Here is a 27,045-nt window from a genome sequence, read left to right as displayed (position 1 = left end):
TTCCAGGTGCTGGATGGAGAAAGAACTAAAGAACTAAACTCCAGTCCAAGGAGACAGTCAAGGACGGGAGAGATGGTTCAGTGGTTAAGAATATTTGCTGCACTTGCAGAGGATGCAGGTTTAGTTCTCAGGACCCCCATGGTGGTGCACAACCACCTGTAGTCCCGGTTCCAGTGGGACCCAATGCCCTCTTCTAGCTTCTGTGGGCACTGTACACACCTGGTGTGCATCCACACACACAGGCAGGCATGTGCACATACAAAAATAAATAAACCTTTTTTAAAAGAGACAAAAGGATGGACAGATAAGCAGCAGAGAAGAGTGATCTTCCCCTGGGAGGAGAGGCAGGGTGAGATGGCCTGGTCATGCAACTGCTATCTAGAGACCTGTCAGGGGGCCTCCCTGGTGAAGCAACACGCGGTGTAGCCTCTTGAACAGAGCTTGGGGAGAAGTTGCCCGGCCTGGTGAGCACAGAGGAGAAAAAGCCCTGAACAGAGTGAAGACTCAGGTCTAGTGCTACTGTGAAACCTTATGTGTGTGTGTGGGGGGGGGGGGGGGGTCCCCACAAAACAAGATGGAGGCTTTTGAACAGGGCATGGCTTTATAAGAGGGCCACTTGGCTCTTCTTGGAGACCATATTTATTAGAATATTTATATTTATAAGAATGGAAGTGAGACTCAGGGTGGTGTGGTGGCGCACGCCTTTAATCCCAGCACTTGGGAGGTAGAGGCAGGCAGATCTCTGTGAGCCCGAGACCAGCCTGGTCTAGAGTCAGTTCCAAAACAGCCAGAGCTACATAGTGAGACCCTGTCTCCAAAAATAAAACAACAGCAACAAAAAGAAAGGAAGTGAAGAGGTCAGACAGAGGAGACCTCGGTGTGCAGTAGCAAGAAGTTGTGAGGACACCATGGCAGAGGCGGAGAAAAAAGGTGTAGTTGGGATGTGTTGCGGAGGCAAGGCTGATTGGTTTTCACTGGATTCTATGGAAATTCGAGGGAATGGCCAGCTACAGCCCCTGGAGAACAGTGCTGGGGTTACTGAGAGCAGGCATGGGGGAGTGGGAGGGACTATAGTTGACTTCCCAGTCAAAGAAGCCTGTGAACCTGGGTGGAGGGAGCAATGGTTTAACTTGCCCAACTCAAAGATCAAGACACTGCATCCCTCCCTGACTCCAGCCATCTAGCCATCAGAGGCGAGGGACCCACATACCCAGCCAGTGAGATCATCCTGTCGAGTCTCTCCACAGAGAAGTCCAGAGAGTAAGAGCACAGACCATGTCCCAGGAGCCTTTACAGTCTGCAGACCCACTATCTGGCTGTGCTGACACTCACTGGAGGAATACCAAGCCCCTGCTACATTTGCTTCCAGGGAAGGAGTCTCCTCAGAATGTGTGGAGAAGTCAAGATGTCCAGACATACTGCCACTATCGTGTCTGACAACAGAAAGCTGCATCTGGTGATCAGAATCTACTGGCCCCGCTGTGTGAAGGGACGCCATCTGAAACTCCTCTTGCAGCTCAAGTACCCACAAGAGACAAGAGAAGACCGGTTTGCTGACACTAGATGCTGACTTCCCACCTAAGCGGAGGGGAGGCTCAGGGACCAGCGAGCACAGGATTGAAGGGTATAGCACTGAGGGCATAAACCAAGAGGATTGACTCACTGACCTTGACCTCAGGACTTTGCTGGAAGTCCAGAGGTATAAAATGGAAAGCCAACTCCATCATCTGAAGACACCCTGCATGGCTCAAACCACGAAGACAAAGTCTCAGCATGGACTCTGCTGACCTCAACACTGGTCTGTCCTTAGGAGGTTGGGGTTTGAGGCCCAGCTCACACTCCCCACCCTCCCACACTCTAGGTCCCTGAGCTCTGAGCTGTTGGCAGTTGACAAGGTTGCCAGCCCTCTGCGTGTACATCCATGCTTGCAGGGTGGTGGGAGAGAGGGGAAGCTGTGGCAGCCGGAAGTTAATTAATGAGGTGCCCACTCCTGAAATAGTCGAATGATCAAAAGCTGTGAGGAGACAACAGCAGAGAGAACTTGACCACATGCAGAAGGGCTTAGGGGAAATGGTGGGCTGGGAAAGCACCAAGTTTCTGCTTTCATTCATACACAGACACATACACACAAACACACACACAGACACATACACACAGACACATACACATATAGACACACACACACACACATACAGACACACAGACACACAGACACATACACACATAGACACACAGACACACATAGACACACACACACATACACATACACACAGACACACACACACAGACACATACACACATAGACACACAGACACACACACAGACACATACACACAGACACATACACACATAGACCATAGACACACATACACACAGACACACACACACAGACACATATACACATAGACACATACACACACACACAGACACATACACACAGACACATACACACATAGACCATAGACACACAGACACAGACACATACACACAGACACACACACATACAGACACACAGACACACAGACACATACACACATAGACACACAGACACACACACAGACACACAGACACATACAGACACACAGACACACAGACACATACACACAGACACACACATAGACACACACACACATAGACACACACACATAGACACATATACATACATACACACACACACACACACACACACACACACACACACACACACACACACACGGAAAATCACCATGGACAGAAATCAGTGAACCTAAGGCCTAGGTATCCACTTCTAGGCTTCAGCAGGGATTTGCATGCTGGGGCATTGTTTAGACTCCCAAGCTTCTCATTTTTAAGAGTTACTTATGCATGGACAGGTTCATAAATGTATGAGAAATGTGATGCTAAGCTTACACGGAACTCTTGTCACACTTGGATGATTGCTCTGCTGTCATTTTCCTGAAATTTCCAGCAATTTAAGAAACAGGGGACTGCAAAACCTGTGGGTGAGCACTCTCCCCCACAGTGCTCTTAACTCTCCACACTCAGCTGTTACCTAAGCAGCAAGTGTTTGGTTCCTTCTTCTGGATAGCTACAAAGGTAACACGAGGCCATGTATGGTGATGCACACCTGTCATCCCAGCACTTGGGGAGGCAGAATGATGAAGTTCATGAGTTCAAGGCCAGCCTGGGCTCCAACAGTGAGTTCCACACCCAGCAGCCAGCCAGGGCTACATAGTAAGATTCCGCTTCCTCAAACAAAAAAGGGGAGTTGTAGAGGGCGTTAAAGAGGTGGCTCAATGATTTAAAAGGCTGGATATGGAGGCCCATGGTTTTAATCCAAGTACGTGGGAAGCAGAGAGGATTCCTGTGAGTTTGAAACCAGTCAAGGCTACATAATGATACCCTATCCAAAAAATTCAAAATAATAATAATATCTTTTAAGGAAAAGGGTGTTGCGGGGGGAGCAAATACTCTTTGCCGCACCCAATTTGCTGGATTAAAAACTGTTCAGGTGTTTCTTGGGAGCTCCCAAGAGGGCACAGTAATGTATCCCACAGAAACAAACATTGCCAGGTGGTGGTGGCACAGGAGGCAGAGGCAGGCAGATTGATGTGAGTTCGAGGCCAGCCTGGTCTACAGAGCAAGTTTCAGGACAGCCAGGGCTACACAGAGAAACCCTGTCTCAGAAAAAAAACAACAAAAATGCTCCTCCAGAGACAGCCGGTGTCCAGCAGGACAGTGTCACTTTCTCTCCTGTGAAAGCCTTAAGTGTGGCTTTACAAAGGTCAGGCCACAGCAGGCAAGCAGGGAGAGCAGAAATGCAGACCGTTTCAGGGCTGGCTCCTCGTCCGTCATCTACTCTCTCTCACTGACTCTCCTGCCTGTGTGTCTTTCCTGTCAGTTTTCATCTGAGCTAGTGGATGTGGTAGGGCACTGTCCTCCAGTTGATTCCTGCCCCAGACCTGCTCCAGAACAGGGCAGGTGGGCACAGGGGGAGGTGGTGGACACACGGGGAGGCGCTATGCCCACCAGGAAGCTAGTCTGTGTCCTGGGCAGTTGCCGCTCAGGAAAGGAATTTGGTTTTATAAACGGAGACGATGCAGCAATCCTGAAATCTTTTTAAAAACAACATCCTTATCTCTCAGCCAGGGCCCAAAGACTAAGGCCCCACTTCCATCAAAGAGACAGCTTTCTGGGGAGAGATTAAATGTGGAATTCACAAAAGAAACACGTCAGAGTGAACTGGGAGCAGGTCAGGGGGGAACATGAATTGTGCTGCCAAACACACACGTTGACACGTCCATTAAACACCCACCGTGGAGCCCTGGATCTCACAGACTCTGAACTGTCTGCTGGAAACAGCCCCACCATTTGGAAGCCTCCTCTGTCCTAAAGTGACCCACCCCCACCATGAGGCTTCAGAGAGGATCTTACCAACACCATGGTGAGGAGAGAACTGTCTGTTCTCTTTCTTCTCTGGCACAGATGTCTCAAAATTGGAGATGACACTAAATGTGGGGGTTTGGAGCTCTGCTCTCCCAGGCAGGATTACTCATCAAATTGAGCCCCACTTTATGCCATGCAGCAGCCTACAAATGTAACCATTTCCATTTGGAGCTCCCACCCGGAGCCACGCAGACACAACAGCCGGTCCCGAAGCCTGGTGTCAGGGCACAAGCAACTGCCCTTTCGAGATGCTCCCCTTCCCCATGTTGGGAGACTGGATGCCTGCTGGTAGATGGCTCCCCTGAGGGAAATGTCCCTCCTGCCCTCCCTGCCACTGCCCTCCACCTGAGATCCACTGCTGAGTGTGCCTTTGAGCTGTAGGTCTCTGAACAGGGCTTGCTCAGCCGTCACCCCATAAATGCTGCTCAGCAGGAGTCTGGGGTACATTTCTCCCCCACTGGAGTTAGAAGTGTTCATTCAAACCTCTGTGCACTAACCGAAATGCCTGTAATTACATCATGTCTCAACTGATTGATCAGAATTTGCCTCTTTTGGCTTCTCAAAGATTCCTCCACTAACTACGGAGCTAAACAAACTCTGAAGCTCTAGTGTCTGACTTATGGACCAACTCCAGGATGTTTGGATCTGAGACTGTGTCCCACCTTGCCAAATTCCAAAGCCCAAGTCTACCCTCCAGCCCTGTTTGGAAATTTGCCCGCCTGTCCATGCCTCGGCGCCTGTCCAATCCTGGCCCAGTTTCCTGGGGCAGCATCGCCTACCTGGATGTACACTAGGCGAAAGTGCTGTCCTGACGGTCCCCGGCTAGCAGAGATACTGCTCCAAGGAGCCTCATGGCTGCTTATTTACAGAGAGCAGCTGCAGTCCAACTCAGAGGGAACCGTGCCTGGGCTGTCAGGCAGCCCAGCGGATCTGCTGGAGGCTGCTGCCTTATCTGTTAAGAGCTTCCTGCCTGAAACCATCAGCTGTCCTGCAGGGCCCTGAGGAGTGTGGGAACACAGCCCCTGCCGCCAGGCTGGGGTGCCTGGAGATCCTAGCCAACCCCCACCCCAAACATTCTGTCTAGCTTTGGGTTTTCTTTCCTGTTTTCCTTTCTTTCATTTTTCTTCTAAGTACATATGCTGAACATGGTGGTGCACACCAGCAATCTGCACTCTGAAGACAGAGGCAGGAGGACTGCTGTGAGTTAGAAGCCGGCTTGCATTACGTAGCAAGTTCCAGGCCAGCCAGGAGTACATAGTGAGATTGTGTCTCAAATCAAATAGATTTAAAAATTAAAAAAAAAAACAAGGTGCAGAGTAGTGAGGGAGACAGAAGACACCTGACATGGATCTCTGCACACACAAGCACCTGCTTACAGACACAAAGCAACTCTGAGAGATGGTCAAGAGTTCCGTGCAGTGACAGAATGGCCTCCACAAGTTACCCACTGTACAGTTCCATCTATAAAATACTATTGAGAGCCTGCTTGGAGGTTCAGCACAGCCACTCAAATACCCTCAAAGGAACAACAGTCCTCCTCCATCAGGGAAGGTCTCCTGCTGACGTGCAGCTTCAGGATAGATGCATGGATCCATGAGGGAGGAAGCCAGATCAGCCAAACCAACTTCATGATCAATGGGGTGAATGATGGTGCAGCCATATTGCCCTCTTATCCCATTCATGTAACAGTATTAAAGTGATAAAACCAGCCTGGTGGTGGTAGCACATACATCTAATTCCAGAGGCAGGCATATCTGAGTTCAAGGCCAACCAGGTCTACAGAGTGAGTTCCAGAACAGCCAGGGCTACACAGAGAAACCCTGTCTCCAAAAAAACAACATAAATAAATAAATAAATAAATAAATAAATAAATAAATAAATAAATAAATAAATAAATAAAGTGATAAAACTATAAAAATCAAGGACAGATCAGTGGTTGGCCAGAACACTGTGTCTCAACAGTGATATGAGTTGGCCTGCTCATGTTGGAATCTGGTTTGTGGTACTGTGCCGGACTTTCCACAGGGAAGATTGGGCTCAAGGAAGCTCTCTGAATTATTTTCTACAACTGCATGCAAATCTATAATCACCTCCAAATAAAGCTTAACTTTTTTTATGTTTTGTTTCTGAGACAGGGTCTCATGTAGCTCAAACTATCCCCAATCTTAATAGAAATGACTCTGTTCACATCTCTAAAGTTCACAGAAGTACACAGAGCAAGCCCAAGAGTCCCTCCTAAAACCTGCCCAAGCAAACTGTCAGACACCCCCTCCTGCCTCAAGGTGCTAGGGGGCCCACAAAGCGTAAGGACCTTTTTTGCAGGGGAGGGAGGAGAGTTCAAGACAGTTTCTCTGTATAGCTCTGGATGTTCTGGAACTCGCTGTGTAGACCAAGCTAGCTTCAGACTCAGAGATCTGCTTGCCTCTGCCTCCCAAGTGCTGGGATTAAAGTCATGCTCCACCACACCCTGCTATAGGGCTTTTTTTTTTTTTTTTTTTTTAGAAATATATTCCATAGCTCAGGCTGGCCTCAAACTGGAAGTAATCCTCCTGCTGAGGCCTCTTAGTGCCGGAATAACATGAGCCACCACTTCCAAATCTTCAGCCCTCCCCCTGGTACTGGGGCTTGAACTCAGGACCCTGTACATACCAGGCAGATACTCTATTTCCCCAGCCCATCCTCAGGGCTTTAAAACAGTGCCAACAAAATACTCCCCATTTCAAAAACAGTGGTAATTTAACTTGCCTATGTTGAGTAGATTGTTGAGTTAGAGCTTTTGTGTTCTAGGCTTACCCTGGAGTCACAAAAGGAAACACTGGCCACTCCTCCACTGCTTTCCTCTTCTCTGCCCTGACGGCACAGGCCCAGGGTTAGAGCCATCTGCCTGGGAGCTCTGACCCCACAGACCATCCCATTCCCGGCCAGAACATGACTGGCCCACAGCCAGTGAGTGTTTACATCTCTCTAAGATAACTGTGGAGTTTGGATACAAGAGTCACATGAAACCCACTCTGCTCTGGATGGGAAACTTCCCTGGGGGTCACACCGGACGTGCTGCTGTATCTGTGGGACACTTTGTCCATAAGGACATTCACCATGGCACCTCCCCAAAGGCCCTCATCCCTCACTGAGAGCGCCTGGGCTTCCGGAGAGTGCACAGTACTTTACCCACTACCCTATCCTAAGCCTAGTCACTCTGGGATGTGGAGCAGAAAGACCCGGATGCAAGTATTGAAAACCTCTTCTTGCCAAGTAGTTAAAAGGTCTTGAATACTTAACTTTTAACATATTTACCTGGTGTTAAGATTCTGGATTGCACCACTTCTATGTCAGTGGCATGGGAAAGTGGCCATGACAGGTCATCATCGGATGTCCAGAAGGCCCGCCCAGAGGTTCTCACAATGAGCCTGCACTGGTGGTGCCTACAGAAGCCAGAACGAGGGTATCAGATCCCCTGGAACTGGAGATACAGAATGTTGTGAGCTGCCATGTGGGTGTTGGAACCAAGTTCAGTCTCCTGCAGAGTATCAAATACTCTTCTTAACCACTGAGCCATCTCTCCAGCTCTAGGCCCTAGGGTTTCTGAACTGATAGTTTGAGTGTAGGGATCCTAGAATGCTCACTTGTAGTAAGTTCTCAAGGCTGAGGTGGCTGGGTCAGAGACACTTAGGAAGCCACTGTCAGCCTCACAGTGGATGTCAGGACATGGCTGAGAGTCAGTGTGTCAGCAGCCCCATATCGGCTGTGACTGGCCTTATACCTCAACCCTCAAGGGCCAGCCATGCTAGCCTACTCCTCAAGCTGCTGTACAGCCCTGGGGTGGACCAACAGACTGATGGGACAGAAGAGAGGACCCGCTGGGTATAGTGACTGTCCTAGCAGAACCACCTCTCAACCAGTGACCACTGGGAATAAAGAACAGTCGTATAAACATGCCTGACTGAACACAGCCATGACAAAAATCAGTGTGGCTTCCTCATACAGCCAGAAAGTCAGACTAAAGTGAGCATGGAGGGCAACTGTAAAGTGAACATTGTCAGATGCAGACTCTACATGAGTTCTCAGTCCTTTTACTGTCCCTCCAAGCCATCTCTGAGAGAGTTTGGACATCAAGTGAGGTAAACAAAGAGAGCCTTCTCAAGGCAGTTAGAAAATCAGCGATTTAAGTCACTTCCAAAAGTGTGGAGTAGTTAGTAGACTTATTTTTTTTTAATATTTTTAATCTCTTCTTTGACAATTCTGTTGTTTCAGGAACTCTAAACAAACATCTACCCCTTTCTCACCAGGCTCCAAAGACAAACCCCGAAGCCCATCCTAAGGGACCAATGAGTTTATTCGGCTTACTGATTAAACTAGAGCATGAGGTAGTCTGGGTAACAAAGCCATCATAGTGTCTGAAAGTCACACCAGCATGGATGGCAGCTTCCCATAGGGGCATAGGTGGAGCCCCTGTCCGATAACCTTCCAAGGTCTACAACACTGTGGCCCGGTTCCAGATTAGGGCAGAATTACAGACAGCTGGCTGGGAGAGCCTACCTGAGTGACCGAGACCAGGGAAGGACCGCTCAGCCCCCTTCTGGGAAGGAGCATCAACAGGCCTGATCCTCCAGGTCTCTTGTTAGTCACAGCTGCCCTGATGACAGTGGCAGCCACGCTAAGGAGGGTAGCTCTCCCTGCACAACAGGCTTACGGTTTCAGTCACATTCACCACGCAGGACCCCCTTACTCTTCTCCCTCCCACAGAGTCCCTTCTTCCCAACAAATGACCCACAGCGTCTTAAAGACCTTTTAAAACATTGTTACAAGTATTTCACCGTGTGTTACAGTGCCTGAGGCCAGAAGAGGGTGTCGGGTCCCCTTAAACTGGAGTTACAGACAGGTGTGATCTGTCATGTGGGTGCTGGGAAGTGAACCCCCACCCTCTGCAAGAGCAGCCAGTGTTCTTTACCACTGAGCCATCTGTCTTAGTTTGGGTTACTATTTCTGTGATGAAAACACCATGACCAAAAGCAAGTTGGGGAGGAAAGGGCTTATTTGGCTTACACTTACACTTAATAGTCCATCACTGAAGGAAGTCAGATAGGAACTCAAACAGGACAGGAACCTGGAGGCAGGAGCTGATACAGAGGCCATGGAGGGGTGCTGCTTACTGGCTTGCTCCCCATGGCTTCCTCAGTCTGTTTTCTTATAGAACCAGGACCAACAGCCCAGGGATGGCATCACCCACAAGGGGTTGGGCCCTCTCGCATCCATCACTAAGAAAATGCCTTACAGCTGGATCTTACGGAGGCATTTTTGTATTTCCTCCTATCAGATGACTCTAGCTTGTGTCAAGTTGACATAAAACCAGCCAGGGCACCATCTCTCCGATCTCTGTTTCTAAACATAGAGTTTAATTGTGGTTGCTTGCATGAGCATGGGTGGGGCTGGATAACTTACTAGTGACTCCAGAACTGAAGGTAATGCCTCCCCCATTACCCAGCAACCTCCCCATACCCAACTGCTAACCGCCAGAAACCCAATGGTGATAACTGCACTCCGTATTATTTTTCATTCATAGTATCTCGTGAGGTCCTCACCGGGCGGTAAAGGATGCAAGCAAGCAGCTCAAACAGCTTCACCAGCCTTTAGTAATGTCTTTTCTAGAGATTGTTTGCCTTCAAGCATGTATGTGCCTCTTACATGTATGACTGGTGGCCCCAGAAGCTAGGAATCAGATCCCTGAAACTAGACAGTTGTGAGCCACCCTTTAAGTGTAGGGAATTGAATGTGTGTCCTCTGCACACCCTCATGCACACTTTTTTTGGTCAAAACTTCCATTAGATTTGTTCACATATAACTCCTGTAACTCTGTTTGTGGCATTTCAATCCTTGGTTGTGGGGAAGGTATGCTGGGAATCAAACCTAGGGTTTTACATATGCTAAACCTGTGATTTATAGTAACATTAACCACCAGTAATAAAAGTTAATCTTAGTGCTATGCACAAGGATCTACGGGACTTCAAGGCCAGCCTCATCTATAGAGTCCTTGCCTCAAACAAAACAAAAAATTGCAATCCATAAGGATGAGGATGACCCAACAATCAAACACGGTTTGGGTAAGGCTAACTGACCCATGTGAGAACAAAGGATCAGTCCACAGTTGCCCTGACTCCACACAAGCCATATGGCACAATCACATCACAAGCAAGACAATGTGTGTGTGGGGGGGGGGGGGATGTTGAGACAGGGTTTCTCTGTATAGACCATGCTGGCCTTGAACTCAGATCTGCCTGCCTCTGCCTCCTAAATGCTGGGATTAAAGACATGTGCCACCACACCTGGCTTTTTAAATTTTGATGGATAAAAGTAGTAATAGCACCGAGCTCTTTTGGTAAGATACTACTTTTGTTTGGTTGGTTTTTGTTTTGTTTTGGTTGGGATAGTCTATGTAGCTCCAGCCGTCCTCAAACCCAGAGATCTGCCTGCCTCTGCCTCTCAAGTGCGGGGATTTAGATAATGGTCTTACTGTTAACATAATTAGCTTTGAAAAATTAACAGCAACTCAATGACTAGCAGTTAAAAAGCTAATTATTTTATTGATCTCAAATCACCACAACTGGAAGAGCATTCTTGCTTTTGATATAGGGTCCCACTATGGTGCCAGATAGCTAGAACTCACGTATAGACCAGGCTGGTCTCAAAGGATCTCTGTGCCTCTGCCTCCAGGGTGACAGGATTCAGTGTGTGTGCTACCACACAAGGACAGCTTTGCTTTTGAGGTCTCACATAAGCTAAACCAGTCTCAAATTTAAATTGTTGGGGATGACCTTGAACTTCTGGTGTTCCTGCCTCTACCTCTCACACACTGGGACTACAGGCATTAAAGGATTGTAAAGCCTATACTGCCTCCTAACTGTAACCCCAGCCTTTAATCCCAACACTCGGGAGGCAGAGCCAGGCGGATCTCTGTGAGTTCAAGACCAGCCTGGCCTACAGAGCGAGTTCCAGAACAGGCACCAAAATGACACAGAGAAACCCTGTCTCGAAACCCCCATCCCCCAAAAAAAATCCAAGGCCAGCATCAGCTATAGTTATACTTATAAACAGAGCTGGGCATGGTGGCTCATGCTTTTAATCCTAGCAACAGGGAGGTAAAGAGGCCAGCCCAAACTAGTTGAGACTGTTCCAAAACTTGGGAGTTTGTGGGGTGCAGTGGCAGGCCAGGGAGGTCAAGCCCAGCCTGGGCTCCATTATGGATGGAGGAAGCTCTGTAAGGTGTGAGAGAGGATGACGCTGAAGGGTTCACATGAAGAACAAGGTACACAGGCCCTCCCAGTGCTCCACCTGTTGCTGACTTTGCATCAGCCAATTCTTGGAAGCTTATACATTGTTCAAGTTCTACAATCACATTCTGTTCTTACTAAAAATTCCCACTTAATACCCAAACAGCCTCACAGCTGCCTCAAACTGCAATACTCCCTAAATTTGAGGAAAGAGAACCTGCATCAGCCAAGCCCTGGATAACTGGTCAAGTTTGAGTGTATCAGCCCTGTCATCAGGCTGGTCCCAAGATTATGCTCAGCTAAACACATTGCTCACCTCAGCTCTAGGCTTAGAGCAACACCGAGTCCTCCAGGACATTCATCAGGCATGTTCTGATCGGTAATTTCTATTTTTAAGAACTATTTTGTGTACTGGTGTTTTGTCTGCATGCTGTTTGTGCACATTATGTGCCTGGTGCCCAGAGACCAGAAAACAGTCAGATCCCCTGAACTCATGGTTGTGAGCCACCATGTAAGCACCAGGAATCAAACCCAGGTCCTCTGAAGAGCAGCCCTTTTGGCTTGAAGCCTTGTATGTAACCCAGGTTAGCCCCAAATTCACCACCCCCTTTCAGCCACCAGAGCACACCACCAGCTGCACTGAGGTGGAGTCCACTGCAGAGCTGTGAGCACCCGGCAGCTGTGCTAAGGTGAGCTGAGCAAGTGGTGCTTCAGGACAGAGGGAACACCACCACAGCTGCAGCTCCTAGAAGAGGACGGACAGCAGGAACACAACACTCCTGTGGAGACTAATGCTTTGCTCACTCACATCCGCCAAGGTCAGGGCACCACAGTGAAGTCACACACCCACACCTGCATCCCCTCCCTCTACAACAGTGCCTGTCGCACACAGGGGGCCTCCTGAGCGTTTCTCCAGCCTGCCTAAGATTTAGCAAAGGACGCCTGCTCCACCTGCACCACGTGATCCACACCAGGAGCTTCCTTGCCACTTCAGGTCCCGATTTTTGTGGACAATGCTGTCTCCATTTAACCTGATGTGGAGTCATGAGAGGCAAAACCAGGAGACGTGTTTACACCAGTCTGTGCTACAGTGAAACCAGGCTCCAAAGACAGACACAGGACATACTTCCAGACTTCACTTCAAACCTTCACTTCATTCAGGAAGCTACCTATCACTGTATCTATGGCCCTGAAATTTTAAAAAAGATACAACCAAATACTATGAATGACACTTTATTCAGTCATTTTCTTCACAACTGAAACTCTGGGAATTCAAAATTAACATCTTTGCCTGTGAGCTTCTTATACACACCAGAAAAAGTTTCAACCTGAAAAAGACAATAGAATTCATCACTAATGGGGCAGCAAATATCAAGACAGCACCCCCATTCCTCCTTGTAATATACCACCCACCCAAGTTGTCCTATTATCTGCCCTCTCTGAAACTGGAGGCCAGACCCAGAGCCTGCTTCCTTCTGTATCTCCATGTTCCCAGTGGCTGGACCTTCCTACGAATGTGAAGGCCTTACCTTGTGCTCCACGTTGTTCTGCTGGGCTTTGTCTAAATGAACCTTTATGAGCCGGCTGCCATCCAGTTTCACGCGGATCCTCTTCCCCACAATCTCACTTGGGAAGACCAAGTCCTCGAGGATGGCATCGTGCACTGCAGTGAGGGTGCGGCTGAAAGAATGGCAAAGGTAAGCAACACGGCAGAAGGCACCCTCGGAATAAAGTGGAAAACAGCCGAGTCCAGATTCCTGAAACCAAATCAGCACTGGAGCTGAGCGTGGTGGCTCACACCTGTGACAAACTGAGTTCAGGGCCACCAGGAGTCCTTGTCTCAACACATTTGGCTCCTAAAGAGGCTGGTTATTCAGCCAGCACCCCAAGACTAAAGCTTTTGTCTGAGTGACAAGCCAGAATGTGTCCAAAGCTGTATGCGCTAATGACACCCTGGCAGCCTACACACGGCAAGAGTACTGAATCTGGGGACAGGGCCTTTCACATGCTGCTATTCTCAAGTGCAGCAAGCTCCTCTTCATTCCATGCACAGCTCAAGTAGTTTTTAACCTGGCCATGTAATTCACCCAATCAAAAACTCCTGGGCTCTTTCCTTGGCCTCCCAGATGCCACTAACTCTCATTTTCCATGAACAAACAAGACAGCATTCCACCTCCTGGCACAGCCATTAGGTGACCTCCAGTGGACCCTTGCTTCTCAGAGCACCCCAACCCCAAGGCCTGGCAAGCTGCATAATGGCTCCCTGACTTACAAGCACAGGTGGAAATAGCCTAGCCAGACATTTACCACACCTGACCTAGCAAGGACCCCAGCTTACAAGAGATCACCGTGGGTGCCAAGTGTTACAAGGTGATCACATGGTACCTGAGAGATGCATCTGCTGCCCAGCATCAAAGCTCATGACGCATCATTAGCCTGGGAAAAGCACTAATCCCAACTTATTTCTCCTGAGTGCACACTGTTACAAAACCACCCTACACCAGTGAGGAACCATCTGCAACTCCAAACTCTGGGGGATTGGTGTTATGGCTGTAGTCTAAACAGCACACACCCTCTCCGTATGTTCACACAGCAGTACCATGCAGTAATCAGATGGCTGCTCACTGCTCCTCTTTAAAGCACATCACACTAGGAGGGGGTCTGTCTGGAGACAGAAGTATAGGGCTACCACACCCTGCCAATGACCTGGAGGTCAAGAGCAGAAGTTGCTAAGGTCACTGGGAACACTACAGCCATGGCAGGCAATCTTAGCTCTGCTATGCACGAGCTACTTAATCTACAATTATGACCAGGCTCCAAGGACTGTAACTGCAAACCCCACTAAGTATTATGGCAAAAATCCTACCATTCCAAGTGCCCACAAAAAACTATGGCCTTAGCTGTGACCATTACCCCTCCTCTTTCCTACAGACAGCATTTATTCACAAACCAAATTCCCATCTATTTTCCAAGGCTTTCAAAACAAGACTGAACTAAGAAATTCTTAGATTAATTGCACTGCAATACAAACACCCACAGAGCATGGTGGTGTGTACCTGTAATCCCAGCACTTGAGCAGTAGTAGGGGCAGGAGTTAAAACAGCAAGTTCAAGGCGAATCTGGACTTCAACACCCTGTCTCAAAAGCGCTACCACACAACACAATACAAACTGCATGTCTCATGAATAGACGGCCTGTAGCAGTTATGAGGGGAAACTATACTTTTCACCCTCAATCTGGTCCCTGCAAGTCTGCAGGGATCTACAATGCAAATCTGATATAATTACAGCAACACCACCACCACCAGAAGGCCTAAGTCTAAAAACCAAAGCAGGAAGTGACCATTAGCACTGTCAATGGCAAATGGAACCCACCCATGTTCTGTCTCTAACACACAGAATCACCCCAGCCCGAGCTACACCCAAGAGATTTGTTACGAGGAACAAGCCTCACCTGTGGGACAGACAACACCGTGCCGTTGGGAACCCCTGAACTTTTATGTCTAGAAAGTATTCCAACACACCCCATGTACCAGAGACTGCTACCCAAGGAGGACTCCATGTCAATGTGTGCACTCAAAGCCTACACAAACCACCAGCCCGAGTGAGGCAGGCGGACACTCACCTTCTGGGGCGCTTCTGCTTATTTTTCGTGCGGCTTTTCCGAGTTGGCTTGGGCAGAATCCTCCTCTTTTATGAAAACAAACACATAAACAGTGAGTGAGCGGATGTAAAGCTAAGATATGTCCCACTGCTTTAAATGCAAAAACACCGGTTTTCACATTCAAAACGGCTCACTACCCAGCACACTAACATGCCTTAACGGCATTCCGTTTCCTAATCAGCCCTCACACTATATCCACCACATTGCACCAAATCCAATGCTAAACTTACAGCGCCATCACTTACCAGACCTTCAGACTGCTGACTCCCCAGAGTGAACACACTTGTGTGTTCTCACCCCAGCACCAAGCTTTACACTAACAGGGGTGGCATCATTCTCCCCACGGAAACCTAAACCCAAGTAGTTCAGAGCACAGGGAACTAAGCAGATACCTGAGCAATGAAGACCACGTGCTTCCCACTGAACTTTTTCTCCAATTCACGAACCAGCCGGACTTGGATTTTCTGGAAAGACTTCAGCTGAGGAACTGGTACAAAAATTATGATAGCTTTCCGGCCACCACCAACTTCAATTTCCTAAGAGGAAAAAAGTTCATGTCATGTAAGTCCTTCACCTCCATTTCCCCCTGCCCCACTCAATGTGAATACACATGGTCAAATGCCTGAATCCAGAACGGCCCCCTTCTGAGACAGAGTCTACGTGGACCTGGCTGGCCTTTATCCCAGACATAACCATCATAACAAATGATGGGATTAATGTCATGCTCCACCACAACCAACTAACAGCCCCCCTTTCAAACAACATCCTACTCATCCCTGAAGTTCATGAGTTAAAACCTAACCCACATTTTGAGGAACTGACAGTGGGGTTAGGGTCCAGAGACGGCATCTCTAGGATGTTAGCCACTGGAAGAAGTCACTAAAATGTAATCCCAGAATTAATGTGGGAGACTCTACAACAGAACCCGAATGACCATATGTGCCCACCGCCCCAGCACTGGAGAGGTGGAGGCAGAAGGACAGCCTCAGCTACGAAATGGGGAGCCAGCCTAGGTTACAAGAGATCCTGCCTCACCAGTCAGGGGCACACCACCCAGGACTCTGGCCCCAGCACGATGGAACTGTCTACAAGGGTAAACTAAATCACCATGGCCTGGGTGTCCTCGGTGTTAAACCTCTTCTCCACACTGTAAACTATCCAAACACAGTAGGATTTTGTCAGTAAGAACTCCATGGAACAACCATCCAGTCCCAGGGACACACGTGGTGCATAAACATGCACACAAGAAAACCACCAATACTCACAAAATCAACCTTAGACAAAACTCTGCCATACCAAGAGCTTAGAAAAAAAAACCTAGTAATCCTGACTGTCCCGTTTGGAGTCACACTGGGTCCAGACACTTCCAGGAAGTTCACGTTTCAAGTCAGTAACCAGACAAGAAATGCTAGCATCGGTTGTAGCAAGATGCACGAACTTGGAGAGAGTGTAACCTGCACTGGGAAGTTCGCTCGTCCACCGCTTCTACGTTTTTTCACCCCGGGGGTCCCCACTCACCTTGGCCGCGGTGATGTTCAGTTCCCGCAGCTGCGCCTTGAGATCGGAGTTCATCTCCAGCTCGAGCAGCGCCTGCGGACGGGGAAAACGTGGGTGCCAGGCCGGGGAGTGAGGACCGGAGTCGGGGACGGGGGGGGGGGGGGGGGGGGGGGGGGGGGGGGACCCAGGGCCGGGGGAGAACCCGGAGACCAACTCACCTGGGAGATGCCAGACTCGAACTCGTCCGGCTTCTCGCCATTGGGCTTCACGATCTTGGCGCTCGAGCTGAACATGGCTCGTCCTGCGGGGAGGGAGGTGTCACCGGTCACCTGGGTCGCGGGGCGCCCGGCCGGGGTCATCGACGGGCGCAGACCGGGTAATCCGCCGCATCCCCACCCGGGGCGCACGGCCCGCCGCCCCGGACGGCGCCCGAGAGTCCTTCCCCCCAAACTCCGCAAAAAAAAACCCACGGCCACAGCGCCCGCCGCGAACCTACCTTACGGAGTGCCGGCTTAGAAAGAGGACCAGCTCTCGCGAGAACGGCTCATATCCGGGTGGCGGGGAAAAAAGAGGCGGGACAGCGGAAGTGGAGGGGCGGGAAAGCGGAAGCTCTCCTGAAACGTGGTAGGCCGCCTAGAATGTCCCCGGAAGTATTTCCGGGGGGCAAGTGTCTCGGTATCACTCGTTCTCCCGCCCCGTAGGAGTCGGCATTTGGTTCCGTGTGGGGAAGTTCTCAGCTTCCGTAGTTGTAGTCTTTCCTGTGTTCGCGGACGGGGTGACGGCGGACGGACAGTCTTCGGAGAGAGAACCGCTCTGAAAGAACTCAGCTTCATTCACCGCGAAGATGGAACGTTTGAAATGTCCAATTAGTCCCGAACACACTCTACTTTCCCCGCTGACTCAATGAAAAGGAGTCAGACTATCCTGGCACGGTGGCGCACGCCTTTTGTTTGTTTGTTTTTCGAGACAGGGTTTCTCTGTGTAGTTTTGTTGGAGTCTGACCTGGAGCTCACTCTTGTAGATCAGGCTGGCCTTGAACTCACAGAGATCCATCTGCCTCTGCTTCTCGAGTGCTGAGATTAAAACCACACTAGCCTGGCATTGGCGCACGCCTTTAATCCCAGCATTTGGGAGGCAGAGGCAGGAGGATCTCTCTTGAGTTCGAGGCCAGCCTGGTCTACAAAGAGAGTTGCAGGATAGCCGGGGCTACATAGAGAAACTCTGTCTCGAGAAAAGCAAAAAATAAAAAGAAATTCTGATAGTATTCAAGTTCTCCCTATAGGGAATCAAATCAATGAGATAGTGTTTGAATATTTGTCATAACTTGCTATTTATTTTATTTTTTGGTTTTTCAAGATTAAAGGTGTGCGCTGCCATCACCAAGCTATAAAATCCTATTTTTAACATCTATTGTTTGGTGCAGCGGAAGATTCTGGAACATCTCCCGGAACCCCTTGTCCTCAAAAATATGAAGCTGCCCTGTTGAATTTAACATTTATGAAAAATGCTGGGTGTGGTGGCGCATCAGGACGCAGAAGTGGAGGATCATTGTGACTTGAAGGCCAGCCTGCTCTACCCCGCGCTCTGAAGATCTGGTCTCAAAAAACAAAAGGGCAGCGAAAACCCTTTTACATGCTGGGCGGTGGTGGTGTACGCCTTTTGTCCCAGCCCCTGGGAGGCAGAGGCAAGCAGATCTCTTGAGTATGAGGCCAGCCTGGTTTACAGAGCGAGTTTCAGGACAGTCAGGGCTACACCAAGAAACCTTATCTAGAAATTTTTTTGAAAGAGCCCATTTTCTGAAAGAGCCCATAGAACCGACATCCGGTTAGATCTAGAAGTCCAGGCCTCTGCCTGCCGGGGCTACTCAAAAAACTAGGACAGTTATGTCCTAAAAGGTAGGGCCGGGCGGTGGTGGCGCACGCCTTTAATCCCAGCACTCGGGAGGCAGAGCCAGGCGGATCTCTGTGAGTTCGAGGCCAGCCTGGGCTACCAAGTGAGTTCCAGGAGAGGCGCAAAGCTACACAGAGAAACCCTGTCTCGAAAAACAAAAAAAAAAAAAAAAAAAAAAAAAAAAGGTAGGGAAAGCAGGGAAGCCAGGTCAGCGAGAGTGCACTTCTGGTGAGAAGTACTAAGACAGAATGAGCCTTATAACCCCAACACTAGGGAGGCAGCGGCAGGCAGATCTTAGTTTGAAGTCAGTCTAGTCTACAGAACAAGTTCCAACTACACAGAGAAACCTTGTCTCGAAAAACAAACAAAAGACAGAATGAAGACAATGCTTAGAGAGGACTTGCTAAAACTCAACAACTTCTGACTGCGTGATCAGGAAAAAAAAAAGAAAGAAAGAAAAAGAAAAAAGAAAAGACAGGTCAGGAGCAATTGTCTGATAGAAAGATCTGAGGATAGAAAATTGAATTTATTGAAGAAGTGTCCACCTCTGCTGTCACTTTAAATTCATGTGTCCAGGGAGTCCCTGCTCTACACAGGAAATACAAGCACAACAGATTCACATGTAATTGAATATACCTGTTTTAGACTAGACACTGGTTACTAAAACCAACTGAATCTTTGCCTTCGTGGAGAATGCATTTTGGTAAGGATGTTATGTAAATGCATGATGAAATGTAGAATAACAAGTTGTAATGACTTACATAAGGTGAGAGGAGAGAAAGGGGAAGGAGGAGAGACATACGCTTTAGGGAGTTAGTAAAGTCTGTGACAGACAGTACCCTGCACATAAAAGAGCAGTTAGGACCTAGGCACGTGGTAACAGTTACACGTCACCCCTTACACCAGATTGTCCAGCCCTTTGAGTTTTACTCTATGTCACGGTTAGTGGGAAATTGTTACCTGCTATGTGCCAGGTACTGTAGAAAATGGTGCAAAAGTCACAATAGGAGCTGTCTGAAACTCCCACTCTTTCAGCGCTAAACCTACAGGCAGGGAATGGTGGCGCTCACTTTTAGACCCAGCATTCAGGATACAGAGGCAGGTAGGTCCCTGTGACTTTGAAGCCACCCTGGTGTACATAGTGAGATCAAGATGTCTAGGGCTCTTTGAAACATTAAGAGTCAGCCAGGCGGTGATGGCGCACCCCTTTGATCCCAGCACTTGGGAGGCAGAGCTAGGCGGATCTCTGTGAGTTTGAGGCCAGCCTGGTCTACAGAGCAAGATCCAGGACAGGCACCAAAACTACACAGAGAAACCCTGTCTTGAAAAAAAAAAAAAAAAAAAAGAAAGAAAGAAAAATTAACACTCAAATTGAAGCTTGTTCAATGAAGAAAGTATATATAATATACTGTTAGATTTTATATATATAAAACAATTTTTAACTTTAAAATTACTTTGATCATATTCTTCCCCTCCCTCAAGTCTTTCTCAAAAAACAAACAAGAACTCAATACAACAACAAAGCCCCCAAAACCAATAAAACAAAACACCACTTAAAAAGAAAAAAAAAAAACAAACTGTAACTAAATAAAGCACAAGCATACATACACACAAACTGTGAGTCTATTATATGTTGGTCAACTACTCCTGAACATGAAACCTGCCCTGAAGTGGTTGATATATCCAATGTTACTCTATTGGAAAAAATTGATTTTCCCTCTCCCAGAGGTATAAATGACAGGAAGAAAGGTGTGTCTGAATCTATAATCTCATTTGACCAGTCCTTGTGACCTGTGGAAGAACTGTTTCCATTCCTTTACCCTACATTCTTCTCAGCCTGGCTTTTGTCTCCGCTATTATGCAGAAGGAATAACCTAGAAACTCATCCCACTGAGTTCCACTGGTTTTCCAATACTTTGTTGAGTAGGATTGATAACAGAGGCTTTTGGGGGAAACATTTGGTCTCTAAGGTCATCTAAGGATGGATGGTAGTATTGGTTGAAAGGTTTATAGATAGATGGATGGATAGACAAATAGATGGATATTTGTTAACAAGTTGGGGAAGTTCCTTCCTGTTCCATTTTTTTCCAAGAAGTTTTGGCATGAATGGGTGCTGGATGATGTCACATATTTTAATGATCAACTAGTATTATCATGTAGGATTTCTTTGTAGCTTATGTTAATATGGTAGGCAACACTGATTGATTTACGAGTATTGAACCAGTTTCCCATCTCTAGAAAAACCCAATGTAATCATGAAGCAACATTGTTTTCATATTGCTTTATTATACCCATGCTTGTGAAAGACATTGGTCTATAATCCACATTTTCTCTCTCCCTCTCTTTGTTTTCTACTTTGAGACTGAGTTCCACTTGGTATCCCCTGACCTGGAACTTGATATATAAACCAGACTGGACTTGAAGTTGTAATTCTGACCCCAAGTGCTGGGATTACAGGTATGTACCACCACATCCTGCTGATTACTTGTTTTGTTCATTTGTTTTTTCTTTCTTACTGTTACGGTTTCAAGATCAGGTTAAATCCAGCATCATAAAGTGAGTTACAAAATGTTCCTTGTCTTCTGTTTACTGGAAAACATTGTGTAGAAATGGGTATTAATTTTAATTAAGCATTTGGTTGAATTCTCCTGTGAAATCAGCAGGGCCTGAAGTTTTTTTTTCCTAAGGTGTTTTTAAAATTACAAGCTCTATTCTATTTTGTTTTTTGTTTGTTTGAGAAATCTCATATAGCCCCAAATGGCCAACAACTCACTATGTAGCTGAGGATGGTCAGGAAGCCCTGATCCTCCTGCCTTCTCTTCCCAAGGCTGGGGCCACAGATGTGTGCTACTACACTGGGGGTCAGTTTTGGGGGAGCTGGGTTTTTTTAATAATCATGTGACTATTCAAATAATCAGTTTTAGGGCTGGAGAGATTTCTCAGTGGACTGACTGCTCTTCAAGAGGAAGAGCAATACCCAGCCCTCATATGGCTCACAAACCATCTGTTACTCCAGTTTTAGGGGATCTAATGCTTTCTTCTGGCCTCACTGGGCACCAGGCACTCACACAGTGCATAGACACACATGCAATGTGCATAAAATAAAAAATATACATAAAAAACAGTTACCTATTTCATATTGGTTAACATTTGGTAGCTTAGTTTTTTAAGATATTGATCTATTATATATATAATGTATATATGTATAATATATATCATATATATTATTAGATTTATGTGTGTGGAGTGGTTGATAGTATCCCCTTTTCATCCTAATGTTCATAAAATTTAAAGATACAGCTTTAAAAAATGTTTTAAATGTATTGTGTGATCTTGCCTGCCTGTATGTATGTGCACCATGTGCAAGCCTGATATCCATGATGGACAGAAAAGGGCATTGGATATCCTATAACTGGAGTTATAGACCATTGTGAGCCACCATATGGTTGCTGGGAACTGAACCCATTCCCCTGCAAGAGCAGCAAGTGCTCTTAACTACTGAGCCATCTCTCCAGATATATCTTGAGTGCGTATCACAAGGAGGCAAGCCACTACTTTATTTCTACTCCATGTAGAAGCCATGGATGTGAGGTACAAGACCACTGGACTGTGGAGGCAAGACTGTACAAGACTGGGTCAAACAGATGGATGACTGTCTTAGTTAGGGTTTCTGTTACTGCAGTGAAACACCATGACCAAAAAGCAAGTTGGAGAGGAAAGGGTTTATTTGACTTACACTTCCATACCACTGTTCATCACTGAAGGAAGTCAGGACAGAAACTCAAGCAGGGCAGGAATCTGGAGGCAGGAGCTGGTGCAGAGGACATGGAGGGGAGCTGCTTACTGGCTTGCTCCCCATGACTTGCTCAGCCTGCTTTCTTATAGAACCCAGGACCACCAGCCCTGGGATGGCACCTCCCACCGTGGACTAGGCCCTCCCCCATTGAGCACTAATTGAGAAAAATGCCTTACATCTGGATAGAATGGAGGCCTTTTCTCAACTGAGGCTCCTTCCTATGATGACTCTAGCTTGTGCCAAGTTGGCACGCAAAACAAGTCAGCAATTCAAGCAGATCAAATCAACAGTGGGGCCAGGCTGATCTGGAGCCTTGAGGACAGATGGAAATCTTTTTATCCTTTAATGCACACAGTAGGGGGCTAGATGACAGGTCAGGGAGGGCCATCACCATTGAGTGCTGGTGTCCTCCTCTTGGGGTCCAGGTGAGGTGTTGCATCCTTGTCTGGTGTGTTCAATCATTTTTTTAGTCCTACTTTGCTGATGTAGTTTTTTTGTTTGTTTTGTTTTTTTGGTTTTTCAAGACAGGGTTTCTCTATGTATCTCTGGCTGTCTGACCTTGAACTCACAAAGATGCGCCTGCCTCTGCCTCTCAAGTGCTGGGATGAAAGGCATGCATCACCACCCCTGGCCGCTAGTGCAGTTTTAATGTGCCTTTGTGCTTATATGGTCACACTCCACTTCATGCTTTTAGTAATAAGCTGTCAGCCAGGCCTCGTGGGTGGTGCCAACATGTGCAGGAAGTGTCTCTCATTTAAACTAAAATGGAGCCAAGTGTTGTTTGTAAAATGGAGTCACCTGCAAGGCACCCTGAAAGGCACTGTTTTAAACAATAGAGAGCCACTTAGAGAAGGACTCAGCCTGATCACCACATTGGGAAGAGGCAAGCAGGCTCACTGGGAGCTCTTTATACAGCAACGAATCCCAGCATGAGGGCTCTGCCCTCAAGATCTCATCACTTCCCAAAGACCCCACCATCAGTGGGGGTATTAACTTCTGCAATTTGGAGTGGCCAGGAACATTTAGCCTACTACAGGAGACCTAGCTAGGTACCTTACATTTCTGACTAACTTCCTAAGGCTGTGGTTGTGCTGGTCTAGGGGCCACACCAAGGAGAAAGGGACCAGTTGAGTGAAGAAAGGAATCCACATTCACAGAGAACTAAGTGTTTTTTTTTTTTTTTCTAGCCAGCAGTGGTGGTGCAAGTCTTTAATCCTAGCATTAGGGAGGCAGAAGTAGGCAAAGCTTTGTGAGTTCGAGGCCAGCCTGATCTACAAATCAGGAGTTTCAGGACAACCAGGGCTACACTGAGAAACTCTGTCTCAAACAACAACAACAAAAAACCCAAACTAAACCAAAATAAAACAAAAAAAAAAATTTCTTTCCAGTAGAAGGAATCCCATTACAGTGTCTGCAGGGGCCCAGAGACCCTAACCCTGAGGAATTTGTCAAAGAAACCCACTAGGGTAGACAGTCACAAATCTAAAAACGTTCACCATTAAAGCAAATTACTTCTTAGGGACTGGGGAAGGAACTCAATTGGTAGGATACTTGCTTGCCATGCATGAGGCCCTAGGTTTCATTCCCAGAAAACCCCCCCACACACACACACAAAACACACACAAAATGTGGTAATTGCCGTCTAATCCCAGCACTGGAGAGGAAGAACCAGAAAGATTAGGAGTTCAAGGTCATCTTCAGCTACTTACCAAATTCGAGCCAGCTTGGGACACATGAAACCCTGTCTCTGCTTTTTAAAAATTGTTCTTTATTGTGAAGAACAATTCTTTAAAAATTGTTCTTATATTTTTGGTTGTGAGCCTAGCCTTTAACGGTTGAGCTATCCCTCCTCTGGTCTCCAAAGCGAGTTCCAGGAAAGGCACAAAGCTACACAGAGAAACCCTGTCTCGAAAAACCAAAAAAAAACCAAAAAATAAAAAAAAAGTTGTTCTTTAAAAGCCCCCTGGGTTGGGGATTTAGCTCAGTGGTAGAGTGCTTGCTTAGCAAGCACAAGGCCCTGGGTTCGGTCCTCAGCTCCAAAAAAAAAAAAAAAAAAAAAGTCCCCTGCATGGCCAGTGAGATGGGTCACTAGGTAAAGGTGCTTGCCTCCAAACACAGGACCTGAGTTCAATTCCTCAGACTCACGTGGTAGATGAGAACTGACTTCCACAAGTTGTCACCTCACCTACACACACACACACACACACACACACACACACACACACACGCGATAAATGTAACAAAAACTTTAAAATCCCCTGTGTTGGCAATGTGTCACCTCAGGGTCTAAAAAGCAAAAAGTCCAGAGGAGTTTAAAAGTCATCCCTTCCCCTCCAAAGCCTCATATCATAAGGAACTTAAGAGAAGTGGTGATGAATCCTTGCGCAGGAGATGGATTTATGTGCCCGACTTTGATCAAAAGTTAATGGACTGAGTTTCACTGAAGGTCCCTTCTCTCCCTCCACTTAGGCTGGCGGGGCTTTCATCATGATCTTATCAGCTTGGAATGAAGATGGAAACCGTGGGACAGCAGGTGCTTAGTTACAGGGAGGTAGGTCACTGGCCTGTTCTGTGAAGCTTCAAGGTTACTCGTTCTGAACAACAGTTCATGATCATCAGACACCAGAGCCATCAAGTGGATGGAGGGCAATCACTCTTTACTTTTGTGTCATAAACTGAGAATCTGCTGATCACTAATATATTCCACCAAAAATATATTCTCAGTGTGGATTTTCATGGAGCCTAAGATGAGAAGGAATGTGGCACCCAGGCATCAGACCCAGGCTTTGCACACAATATCTTAGTTAATATTTGGTCACTGCCAGCATTATTATCTCCATCTTTCACAGGAGAATCATGAGCAACTAACTCACTAGATTTACAGAGCTGTCGAAATGTGATACTGGGAATTGAAGTTGATGCTTATGAACTTCAGAGCTCAGGGACAGCAGAGCAGAGGAGATCAGGTGAGAAATGAGCCCTGTGTTTCTACCATGCCGTTCTCCAGGGGTTGGCATAAATGGTTCCACAGCAGTCCCAATGATGTGGTGTATGGGACATCTGATCCTCATTTCTCCAGTCACAAAAGGCTGCCATGATAAGTCACTTGACAGGTCCCACTGAAAGGAGTCTTGAGCTCTGGGGAGGGAGGCCCTGTTCACGGCTTACCCTTGGAGTATGCCACTTAATAGGTTAAGTAGCAAAAGTATTGGGAAAACTGAAATTAAATTGTCATTAACATAACAGTGTGCGTATCCTTCCTCCGCAAGGGGGCGTGGTCTAAGAAGGTAGGTGAATAGGTCTCCTACACAGTGGACTCCAGGGGGAGTAGGCACGGAAGGATCTGGATGCCTGTTGTGTTACTGTGACACATTACCCCCCTCCACACACACACACACACACACACACACACACACACACACACACACACACACACTGCCAAAGGCCCTGGGTGCCGGCCTGACTAACTCCATCTTGTTCCTCTCTGGCTCAAGCTTATGGTGGTGCCCTTGAAGATGTACTTTGGGATCATTAGACCCCTTTTATCAGTTCTTCCTTATTTAAACAACATGATTAAATCTGTTTTCTGTCAATATTCATGTTTAAGGTGTGGTTTTTGTTTGTTTGTTTAGGTGTGCGTATGTTTTTGTTTGTTTGTTTAGGGGTGTGTGTTTTGTTTGTTTAGGTGCGTGTGTGTGTGGGGTTGTTTGTTTAGATGTGTGTGTGGGGTTGTTTGTTTGTTTAGGTGCATGTGTGCATGCATGAGTGCACGCCTGGTGCCCCAGGGTGACTCTCCCACCACCTAGCCCCTGGGTCCTGGGGAGAGGTTGGAGGTGCATGTGATGGATGGAACAGTAGGAGGGTGAGGTTGCAAAGTGGATGCACAGGGAAGATGGTGTCCACCCCGAGGTCTTGTCTGGCCTTAGATTTTATGGCAATGACTGGTTCTCAGTGTGGGGTGTGAGTCTCAGGAGGAGGCCATCTAATCCTGTGCCTTGAAAATGGCTTTAGGAGAGAAGGACTGCACTGAGCCAACCTCCAGAGAGCCATTCCCAGGCACCATCCATTTAGACCAGTGATTCTCAACCTTCCTAGTGCTGTGACCCTTTAAAACATATCTGATAGTCAACCCAAGGGGGTCAAGACCCACCGGTTGAGAATCATTGATCTAGACCAATGCAAGGCTGTGATCCATTCACCACTGCAGCTTAGAGCTGGAAAGATGACATCAGCCCTCTGGGCCAAAGCTACTTTGGGGAGCCACAATTCCCCTGTTGCCTCAGTTTCTTCCCCAACAGAGGTTCCTTGCAAGCTCTGACAGCCTGTGGTATGGTCTGGGGTGTGGCTTGGAATTCCTATGTCTAGAGTTTTTAGAGACCCTTCACTGCTCACTGAGGCCTTTACTCCAAGAGCCAAGGCCGAGGTTTATAATTCCCAGCTTTCACAGGATCTGGAGTATAGCACAGGTTAATAAATGAATGGTAGTCTCACTGTAAATATGGTCTAAGC

General features: G+C 47.4%; 2 protein-coding genes across 5 annotated transcripts in view; both read right to left on the bottom strand.

The window, feature by feature from the left end:
• Nucleotides 1–12,789, bottom strand: part of Colec11 (collectin subfamily member 11) — a 38,998-nt gene extending 26,209 nt beyond the window's left edge. The window contains exon 1 of one of the 3 annotated variants that reach the window (XM_052745768.1): nt 7,720–12,789. The gene's annotated coding sequence lies outside the window, so the exon portion shown is untranslated. Of the gene's footprint in view, nt 1–4,413; nt 5,170–5,204; nt 6,258–7,719 lie in introns of those variants that run through there. The other 2 variants (XM_052745767.1, XM_052745769.1) reach the window with 2 other exon arrangements.
• Nucleotides 12,790–12,907: 118 nt separating this feature from the next.
• On the bottom strand, nt 12,908–17,370 carry Rps7 (ribosomal protein S7). 2 transcript variants are annotated; one of them, XM_052745771.1, is made up of 7 exons: nt 17,347–17,370; nt 17,069–17,151; nt 16,872–16,943; nt 15,746–15,889; nt 15,315–15,379; nt 13,220–13,370; nt 12,908–13,018 (listed from the first exon to the last, which is right to left on the bottom strand). In XM_052745771.1, exons 2-7 carry the CDS (start codon nt 17,141–17,143, stop codon nt 12,941–12,943), a joined length of 585 nt encoding a protein of 194 aa, XP_052601731.1. In that variant the 5' UTR covers nt 17,144–17,151; nt 17,347–17,370; the 3' UTR covers nt 12,908–12,940. The 2 variants fall into 2 exon arrangements, with proteins under 2 accessions (XP_052601731.1, XP_052601730.1); XM_052745770.1 differs by lacking the exon at nt 17,347–17,370 and having other exon boundaries at nt 17,069–17,340.
• Nucleotides 17,371–27,045: the final 9,675 nt, after the last annotated feature.

Source organism: Peromyscus californicus, unplaced genomic scaffold (assembly GCF_007827085.1).
Source record: "Peromyscus californicus insignis strain IS unplaced genomic scaffold, ASM782708v3 Scaffold_1__1_contigs__length_55948999, whole genome shotgun sequence".
Classification (NCBI taxonomy): Eukaryota; Metazoa; Chordata; class Mammalia; order Rodentia; family Cricetidae; genus Peromyscus; species Peromyscus californicus.
The sequence above is the reverse complement of the archived record's forward strand: the minus strand, read 5'-3'. Positions and strand labels throughout refer to the sequence as shown.

Excerpts from the sequence above, each read along its gene's own strand:
- Rps7 (XM_052745770.1), bottom strand. The coding sequence starts at position 17,209 with ATGACCCCGGCCGGGCGCCCCGCGACCCAGGTGACCGGTGACACCTCC. Across the intron at positions 15,380-15,745 it reads ACGTGGTCTTCATTGCTCAG|AGGAGGATTCTGCCCAAGCC; the intron begins GTATCTGCTTAG and ends TTTTCATAAAAG. Across the intron at positions 13,371-15,314 it reads AAGCAGAAGCGCCCCAGAAG|CCGCACCCTCACTGCAGTGC; the intron begins GTGAGTGTCCGC and ends CCATTCTTTCAG.